Here is a 10,168-nt window from a genome sequence, read left to right as displayed (position 1 = left end):
CTATATGTTTGTATCTTTGACACCAACAGGAGCATCTTTCCAAATTTTGTTGTATACAATCACAATAAAGGCTTTCTATTTCCGTTTCGAACAACTTGAAGGGCAAAGCTGGAAATTGTTTATTTATATCTGTGTTGATATATTATCGTAGTTTTAAATATGTAATACGTTTTATGTAATTTAATTTAATTTAAAATGGGTCTAACTTAGGTACAACAATAAAGAAAAAAGTATCGAAGCTTACAAAGGCACTTACAAAGTTTTGTCACACTATAGCACAAAAAGAAAATAATAATATATTAGTTTAAATCAACCCCGCTGGGTAAAAGATGCAAAAATATATATTTCCTCAGAATACACAGCTAACGTTACTTTTGAACGGTCGTCAATGGAGAAAGATGAAGCATAACGGTATAGTTATCAACCAGCAGAGGCTAACAGATCATGGTAATTAAAGATATTACGTATACTGTATTAATTTAATTCACATAATTCATATCTGACGCTTACCAGCCAAACCTTGACCACTTGGTCATACGTCTCCGTCATTTACGTGATGACGTACCTTCCGACGTCTTATGAAACAATGATGGCGACCTCCATCGGCCGTGGCTCGTGACTGTACGACCGTTCACATCAATCAGCAATCCGTGGTTATCGCGTTACATGTAACTCTTGATTGACAAGTTGGTTTCTTCGTATCTGTCGACTTTCTTTCTAGAGGTGAGTTATTGTCTTGTGGCGTTTTTTGTGCATCATGTTGTAGCCGCATGCACTTTCATGCTTTCAGCCAGCATATCTCTCGCAAGGTGACAGACATCATGATCCCAGACACTCTCTCTGAGATTAACATTATAAAAAAAGACATTTCCTTTCATTTAGGAAATATATCACTCTCCAAAGACACTTGCATAACCAGCTATTTGTTTAACAGTTTTAATATGAGCATAGAGTCAACCTGACTACATTAAGAGAACCTCTGGCCAAATGTACAAATTGCTTTGCTTTTGTTTCAGAACATGAATCTGCACAAACTGTCCTCGCGACTGTGCCCAACAGTAAGTGTCATTCACCTGTCATTTATGGTTTTATATTTATTATTCTTAAAGTATATTTAAGTTAAGAACATTTAACAGGATATATCACTCATAATCATTATGTCATTATCAGGTAACACAGAAGTTCAGGCATCTCCACATCCAAAGCAGTGGCCAGCAGCTGGAGGCAGTTGCTGTGGAAACAGAATCAACTGAACCAAATCCGCTGTCAGTCTTCAGAACTTCAGAGCAGAATCCTGTACGTAGGGGTGTGCGATATTGACAAAAAATAATATCTCAATATTTTCTTGATTTTATCGATAACGATCATTAGACGATAATTATTTTGTTGAGTGTGTTATTGTGCTGGTATCTTAAGGACTACCGTGGACAGCTGACTCCGAAAGATTTTTATTTTCTTCATATTCTGTGTGGTGGTCAGTTCACTCTGATAGAAATTAATCTTTTCCAATAAGTTTAAAGTGATTTACCTTTTATTAGCATTTTTGCCTGTATAAAGCCTTTTTTCTAGAAGTGTGCATTATCTTTTGAGTCAAATTCTTACATTGAATCAGTGAATTAGAATATTAAGACATTTGGGCTGTTACCAAGCAAATGAAATCATCTTTGCAATGCAGAGAAAACACAGAAGCTGCATCTGAAGTGGCATTTAGATGTATTTACATACTACTGTTTACTGCAGAACATGAATGCATTTAACCTGCAATTAGAAATGCATAAACAATGTTTTGATATATTAAAGGCACAATATGTAAGTTTTCGCCGCTAGAGGGCTCATAAGTACACAAGTCAGCAAAATATATAACACTGTTCTAGGGGTTTTTGGATATTTTAATAAAAAAATCTTTCATATTGTGCCTTTAAACAAAACGTTGTATACTGATATTTGAAATTATTTAAATGCTATGGCTGTGTTTGGAATTATTTTTGTTGTAGAAATAGAGCAAAAACTGACAATGTGGTGTCTATAACGTAAGTCTCTTAATTAACTTATTGTTTTTTGAACTGTTGTAAAAATAGTACGTTTGTAATCATTTGGAGAAAAAAACGGCACTCTTTGTGCGATATTGATTAACTATATGAGATGATATAAATATATACATTTTCTGTCCCCATATCTTGAATTTTGTGATCATTCTAAATAGGGATGTATAAAAATTTCTTATCACGATTATAGTGACCAAGATGATCACGGTTATCAGACAAATCATTTCACCACGTTTTACATTTAAAATCAACAAACAACAAATAAAATGAGTTTGTTACTTTCGAAATTCGCAATCTTGGTGTCACGTTTTACAAGAAAAGATAATTGTCTGATACACTCGAAGAGCTGCGCAGCTCAAACGAGTCGCGCAATTTCGTTATGCTTTCAGTTTCGTTTGCAGTTTGATGTTTCTCATATGCAACAGAAATGCAGCGCTTATGAGTTAAACAATGCGGTGGTCACACCACGTGCGACCGCACACAAAATTTAGTCGCACGGGCAGAGAAACGGTGATACTAACCGTGGGGAAATTTTATCATGATTTATCGTCAAACCGGTAATCGTTACATCCCTAATTCTAAATGTATTTTAATTGAATCATGCAGTGACAGAACGCACTAGTCTAGACTTCATCATGGGATTATTCAATGCATGTTGATTAACTTTTATCATAGTTTATAGTTATATGAAAACGAAAGTGGTTAACATTCAACCCTTTCTTTTTCATCAGTATTATCTATGATTTAAATTTTGTGAACGGGAGTTCCTCTTTTGCTATGTTATAAGCCGGGCTTCGGGTGCTTTCACTCTCGGGTTACTTTCGAAATTCGCAATCTTGGTGTCACGTTTTACAAGATCGATAATGTCAAATTGCACATCATTAAAACAACAATTACGATATTATCGCAGACGATATATATCACACACCCCTACCTGTACGTCTAAAAAAAAAAAGAAACTGTAGTGTCTTATATAGACATTTATCAGTAGCTTTCAAATATACTTATGCATGAAGCTGACCTTAAAGGGATAAATCACCACTGGCAAGATGTTGTTTTTTTATTTTAATTTTTTATAAATCTTGGTTCTCTATGCAGTATGACCACGAGAAAATCAGTGGTACATGACTAGAGAAAACAAACAAAAAAGGGGTCTGTGGGGTTCCCTTTTTCCAATAAACTTGGGTGTTACATAATGCATTTTTTATTTAATTTTGGCAACACCCTTCTGGGGAAGTTTGATCTGTAGTTTTAACAAAAGCCCTGGAGATGTCAAAAGTCCACTGGTTGATGCAAAATAAAGCGTTTTGCATAATTGAGCAGACTTTCGCTAAAAATAAATTAATTAATAAATTAAATAATTGACATAATAATAATATTTTTTTAAACACTATATTTTTAAGGAATATATAAAAAAAATTTCGTCTGTTTTAATTGTAATTTTTGAATTTAATTGTAATTTCGTCTGTTTAAACTGTAAACCTCTGTTGTGTAGCACATTGTTTGCCAAAAAATGAAAATTGTTTCAATTACATTTGATTACATTTAAAAAATATATAAAAATTTGTCAAAGGTTTATATGCATTTGCATTTGATTACCACAGTTTTTGATAATAAATTTGTAATAAATCATAAAACAGAATCCAGAAAAAATAAAACTGATTCCAAAGGGCCCTATTATGGTTAAGATTGTAGTATTATGAATTCAATTGATTAGACATCCATTTGATTATTCAAATGTAATTAAACCATTAAAAACACAATCCAGAAACGAAAACTGTATTTGGGGAAAAATAAAATGGAAATGGAAAATAAAGCAGATTTTTCTATAAATGTTAGATCGGAGCATCTTATCTTTTTGCTTTGCTTGGTAATTTATGTATTACTTAAATATTTACCTGTTTAACTGCGCCTTGAAACTGCGTGTAAAATATGTTACGGAAATCTTACTACATTCTTATTACATTCAATCCTTCTTGCCCTTTCCTTTCTCAGACGTACCATTCAGAAAGACATACTGGGCAGTACTACACGCTCCCCCCGGCTCACATCCAAAAACTCTTCCCTCATGGACTGCCTCCACGCTTCCAGTTACAGGTTTGGAAACAGTACTGCAGTATGTGTGTGTGTGGAGAACATTAGCATTGATTTAATATAGTCCAAATAGAAATGCCATTGCCATGATTTGTGGTTGAAGTTGCCTGGACGACTAATGCATGTTTGTGCTCTTGTTTCAGATTAAAACGTTTAATGAAGGCTGCGTGATGGTGAGGCCACCGGTGCTGGAGCTTATCTCATATCTTAAAAAGGCTGATTACAGCAAGCCTCCGCTGCGTTATATACTCTGTATCCTCAAACACAAAATTCCAATCCAGTGAGCTGTTTTACTTTGTGCATATTTTTACACACTGATTCCTTGACAATGTGCTTTAGATGGAGATATAGGCACTGGAAAGTCCATGTCTTTGAGTCATGCCCTGCACTACTGTTACACTCAGGGCTGGCTGATCGTGCACATACCCGATGGTGAGCTGCACTGACACTCATTCTATCAAAATGTGAGGTTATATGAAGTTTGGAGTCTGATGATGCTATGATGTTTTCTCTGTAGCTCATCTGTGGGTCAAGAACTGCAAAGAGCTGCTACCATCTTCTTCCCGCCCCTCACGCTTTGACCAGCCAATCCAGGCATCCCAATGGCTGAAGAACTTCAAAATCACCAATGAAGGCTTTTTATCCAAGGTACAACTTGATGTGTTTATTGTATTGTAGGGTTTACGCGAGTTTATGTATGCAAGTAGTAGTTTTTTGTGCGTAAATCACCTTATCACAATGTTTTGCCCATATAAATGAATATTTATTCATTTATTACATTTATTTTTATTGATTTATTTTTTTACAAAATATATTTGCTTAAGTTGTCTAAAAATATTTTAAAATTGTAAAACTGTAGAAATTAAAAATTCACTATATACTCCACTAGCTCCATTTTTGTGTATGTGAGGAGATGTTATTTAATGTTTTTTATTTATCACTTATTGATTATTTTGGTCAATTTTATAATTTATTAAGCTGTTCTGATGTCAATCTGATCAATTGACAGATAAAGACAACACAACAGTATGTGTGGACAAAGAGAGAAAGTACTGAAAAGGGGCAGCCTTTAGGGGTGCTTGTTGATCAGGTGAGTTTTATTCATCATCTTTATCATAGAAAACATTACACTACTCCCCATTACACTACCTCAAAGTGACGCAACAGTCCAGTTCTTTTTCTCCGCAGCCCAGGTAAGACGCCTCTGACGTTGTCTCTGGTTCAGGAGTGGCTTGACACAAGGAATGTGACATTTGTAGCCCATGTCTTGGATTCGTCTGTGCGTAGTGGCTCTTGATGCACTGACGCCAGCCGACACCATGGCTTTCCAATATTGAACTTTTTCACAATATTCAAATTTTCTGAGACACTGAATTTTGGGTTTTCATTATCTGTAAGCCATTATCATCAAAATTTCAAAAAATAAAGTATTGAAATATTTCACTCTATGTGTAATGAATCTATATAATATATGGGTTTCACTTTCTGAAATGAGTGACAAAAAATATTGACCTTTTTCATGATATTCTAATTTTTTTAGATGTACCTGTATATTCTAACTTGCCTAAAGCCTGGCTCACACTGTGCGATTTTGGCCACAATTTGGTTGTCTGAGACAAATTTTGAAAATCCTAAAAGATTACTATAATCCTAGGCTAAATTCTGTTGTCTTTGATCGCTGGTTTGACATGTTCACTGACAGCCGATTAATGGCCGTTGCGATCAAATTTTACCTCCGACAAATTTCTGGCAGTGTCAGAAGATTTGGCGCACAGTGCAGCAGTGTGCTTTCTCCTACGACAAACGTCAAACTGTGTTCATTTATCAAGATAAGCCATAATCAGAATTAATGCTAGACAAGTTTTCTTGCGCGCACCCGTTTTTAGAACTGAGATTCTACAGTCTGACAAGCAAAAATCGTAAAGGACTATTAAAATTTGCACAGTGTGTGCCCGGCTTAACTTCTCATAATAATTTTTGTAGTTTTATTCATCACCTTGTTCTTTTATTTTAGTTTTCAGTATATATAAATTATAATTTTTTTATTTTAATAAATATTGATTGTATTTTTAATCATTTAACTTAAATTGAACAGGGTGTGAATCGCATGAAGAGCAGCAGTGATGTGGTGGGCGCAGTGCTGCGAGAGCTGAGGCTGCAGGCAGGGGGCACCACAGAGGGCGAGGGGGCCTTTAAACTGGCTGTGGCTGTGGATGGAGTAAATGCTCTGTGGGGCAAAACATCTCTTAAAAAGGAGGACAGAACTATGGTATGTTGGTGTAAAGTAGCCAGAATAAATTAATATGAATTCAAAAATATTTTAAATGAAATCATTACATAATTCTAGTACTCTGATCAAATAATTTGTGCATTTGTTTGACATCCTGCTTTCTTTTCCTTTTTATGTAGTGTGAGCCAGAGGAACTGACTTTGATTCATAATCTGAGGAAGATGATGAAAAACAATTGGGTAAAAAAAAAAAAAACTCTTACTTGAAGGAATAGTTCAAATTTGCTAAAAATGTACTCACCCTCAGTCTGCTCAAGATGTAGATGAGTTTTTTCATATTGAAACTGATTTGGAGATATTTAGCATTACATCACTTGCTCACCAATGGATTCTCTGCAGTGAATGGGTGCCGCCAGAATAAGAGTTCATCTGATAAAACAATCCAGTAATCGACACAACTCCAGTACATTAATTTACATCTTGTGAAGAGAAAAGCTGCGTTTGTAATAAACAAATATATCATCAAGACATTTTACCTTGACTGTTGCCTCCGGCAAAAATATGAGTCCTCTATCCATAATATTGCTTTCTTCAGTGAAAAAGTAATCTCATCTGAATCAGGAAAGAAATATGCAGAAGTACAGTTTACCATTTAAATGAAAACAGAATTTGCAAAAGCAAAGTACCATTACACAAAAACAGTCCAAAACAGTTAAAAAAAATTTGAGAAGATAACGGGGAAGGATAAAACTGGATGAAGCATTAATATAAATTTTGGACTGGTATTTTAGCCATAAGCAACAGTTTATGAGGGATTTGTTTCTTACAAACATGCAGCTTTTCACTGCACAAGACATTCATTGATGGACTTGAGTCGTGTGAATTATTGCAGTGTTTTTCTCAGCTGTTTGGACTCATTCTGGCGGCACCCATTCACTGCAGAGGATCCACTGGTGAGCAAGTGATGTAATGCTAAATTTCTCCAAATCTGCAATGAAGAAACAAACGCACCTACATCTTGGATGCCCTGAGGGTGAGTACATTTTCAGCAAATTTGCATTTTGGGGTAAACTATTCCTTTAATATTATAATACAGATTTGAATCCCAGTGAGTTGTTCACTCTCTCTTTACTTCACATTGCTCTCTGTCATAGAGTGGAGGTGCCATTCTCACAGCTTTGTCTCAGACCGGCTCTCTGTTCAAGCCACAGTCTGCTTACCTTCCCAGTGAGCTACTAGGAGAGGTCAGCAGCCCTCACACACAAAACAATCACATCATGTCTGTTTTCATTAAACTACAGAGTAAATGCCTTAAGTTAACTTCATTTTGGTTATTTTATTGTCCTCATTTGTAAGTTGCTTTGGATAAAAGCGTCTGTTAAATGACTAAATGTAAATGTAAAGTTAACAGAGTTTAGTTTTCCTTTTTATATTGACAATAGACTTTGAAGAATTAGCAAAATAAAGAGGCACCTGATATGATCTGTTGTGTGTGTTGTATAGATTTATTAAAAAGGCTCAATATATTTGCACTCTTTCTCTTTCTTACTCTTATTTTGTTTATGTCTTCTGTCTTTCAGGAGGGATTTGATAATATGGAACCTTTTGTGCCAGTTTCTGTGTCCAACTACAATGAGAAGGAGTTTGAGAGCTGTTATCTGTACTATTTAGAGCGCAACTGGCTGCAGCATCCACACAGTAAGTTTGTGCATTTATTTGCCAGAAGTCTGAGCAGTGGCAATCAGCAGTGCTGTGTAAAGAGAATTATGAGGCCATATAAAATGTAGGAAGTTCCTGTTTACAAGTTTACCATTCATACTTATTTAATTTCCATTCAAGTGATTTTGGATCAAATGGAAGCCAGGGGCAAAGAAGGTGCTAGGGTGTCTATGGAAATGTTTAGAGAACAAAATTAATGAAAATTAAATGAATAAAAAATTAATAGGTAAATAACTGAGTAAATACAGTACCATAGAAGTACAGTACTACAAAGAGTAGAAAAATACAGTATAAAAAATACAGAATACAGTTTGTTCTTGAAGGCAGAATAACCTTTCATGCATATGTTACTAGATACCCATTTTTATTATTTATCTTTTACCAACAGGTCGATCTGAAGAAGGAAAGAAAGAGCTTATCTTTCTCAGCAACAAAAACCCGTCCATCCTGGAACGATTGTGTGCCTTCTTGTAATGCACATTTGCTTACTCTTGCGTCTGTATACCATGTGACTTCAATAAAAGTATAAGCATGCAGCTTTTTTTCATAATAAAATCATTTAGAAAAAAACTTGGAAAATGTGTACTGCCTTTTTTTTTAAAGGTATGATTTGATTTTTGAACTGACTTGATAAAACCATTTATCTTTAAAAAACGTTGTTGGATGTCATGTGGTGAATGAGGTGGTCATGTGATCGCAGTCTCACGCGGAACTCAGTCGCACGGTGCGTGGTTGACTGTTGACAGTCCAGAAACTGTATGCCGAAGATTAAACTGGTTCTTTAAAACAACATTTAGAGGACAGTAATGATTATAATATTTCCGTTTTCAAGCGTCGAATAAACGTTAAATACAAATAAGTGTTTGTCTGCTAGGAATAAGTTGTGAGAGCGCGTTTAATATTTGACAGAGCGTTGTTTACATGCAACAAAAATCTCCACAGCATCTCATCGACAGAATGAGAGAAACGCTTCTTTTCATTCTGCTGACTGGAGTAATCACTATAGCAAGAGGTGTGTAATCAGATAAATAATATGGGAGATATGTTGACCTGCTGTTTTATTTGTATCTTTCTGCTTGTTTGTTCATATGTCCAGCTGACGACTGTCAAGCACTGAATTTCGGTCATGGTTCGGTTGTGTGTGTGTGCAATGCGACATACTGCGACTCGGTGAGCAGGACTGGGTTGCCAGATCCCGGTCAGTTCTTGTCATATGTCAGCAGTAAAACTGGCAGCAGACTCGTGAAGAGTCAAGGCCAGTTCCAGAAGAACAGCACAGGTGCAGGTGAGACTGCAACTAATATCAATATGACAAAAATTCTTAATGGGTTAGTTTATCACCCCAAAATGAAAATCTGTCATCATATAGCCTACTCACCCGCATGAGTCATGTCACTGCAAAACCATAAGACTTACAGGTGCATCTCAATAAATCAGAATGACATGGAAAAGTTCATTTATTTCAGTAATTCAACTCAAATTGTGAACCTCGTGTATTAAATAAATTCAATGCACTCAGACTGAAGTAGTTTAAGTCTTTGGTTCTTTTAATTGTGATGATTTTGGCTCACATTTAACAAAAACCCACCAATTCACTATCTCAACAAATTAGAATACTTCATAAGACCAATAAAAAAAACATTTTTAGTGAATTGTTGGCCTTCTGGAAAGTATGTTAATTTACTGTACATGTACTCAATACTTGGTAGGGGCTCCTTTTGCTTTAATTACTGCCTCAATTCGGCGTGGCATGGAGGTGATCAGTTTGTGGCACTGCTGAGGTGGTATGGAAACCAGGTTTCTTTGACAGTGGCCTTCAGCTCATCTGCATTTTTTGGTCTCTTGTTTCTCATTTTCCTCTTGACAATACCCCATAGATTCTCTATGGGGTTCAGGTCTGGTGAGTTTGCTGGCCAGTCAAGCACACCAACACCATGGTCATTTAACCAACTTTTGGTGCTTTTAGCAGTGTGGGCAGGTGCCAAATTCTGCTGGAAAATGAAATCAGCATCTTCAAAAAGCTAGTCAGCAGAAGGAAGCATGAAGTGCTAAAAAATTTCTTGGTAAACGGGTGCAGAGAC

The 10,168-nt window shown here is 35.7% G+C and overlaps 2 protein-coding genes across 2 annotated transcripts in view; both read left to right on the top strand.

Annotated features, from left to right (window-relative positions):
* Positions 1-548: 548 nt before the first annotated feature.
* On the top strand, positions 549-8,643 carry LOC107685621 (28S ribosomal protein S29, mitochondrial-like). The gene is made up of 13 exons (XM_016482271.1): positions 549-723; positions 1,017-1,058; positions 1,171-1,296; positions 4,041-4,142; positions 4,283-4,391; positions 4,479-4,571; positions 4,657-4,787; positions 5,149-5,229; positions 6,235-6,408; positions 6,549-6,608; positions 7,523-7,612; positions 7,949-8,066; positions 8,476-8,643. Exons 2-13 carry the CDS (start codon positions 1,020-1,022, stop codon positions 8,559-8,561), a joined length of 1,209 nt encoding a protein of 402 aa, XP_016337757.1. The 5' UTR covers positions 549-723; positions 1,017-1,019; the 3' UTR covers positions 8,562-8,643.
* Positions 8,644-8,783: 140 nt separating this feature from the next.
* The window catches only part of LOC107685577 (glucosylceramidase-like), an 11,986-nt gene continuing 10,601 nt past the window's right edge, over positions 8,784-10,168 (top strand). The window contains exons 1-2 of the mRNA XM_016482216.1: positions 8,784-9,099; positions 9,184-9,372. Of these exons, the coding sequence (XP_016337702.1) occupies positions 9,009-9,099; positions 9,184-9,372 (280 nt within the window). The 5' untranslated portion in view covers positions 8,784-9,008. The remainder of the gene's footprint in view (positions 9,100-9,183; positions 9,373-10,168) is intronic.

Source organism: Sinocyclocheilus anshuiensis, unplaced genomic scaffold (assembly GCF_001515605.1).
Source record: "Sinocyclocheilus anshuiensis isolate Anshui unplaced genomic scaffold, SAMN03320099.WGS_v1.1 scaffold185, whole genome shotgun sequence".
NCBI classification, from domain to species: domain Eukaryota; kingdom Metazoa; phylum Chordata; class Actinopteri; order Cypriniformes; family Cyprinidae; genus Sinocyclocheilus; species Sinocyclocheilus anshuiensis.
The sequence above is the reverse complement of the archived record's forward strand: the minus strand, read 5'-3'. Positions and strand labels throughout refer to the sequence as shown.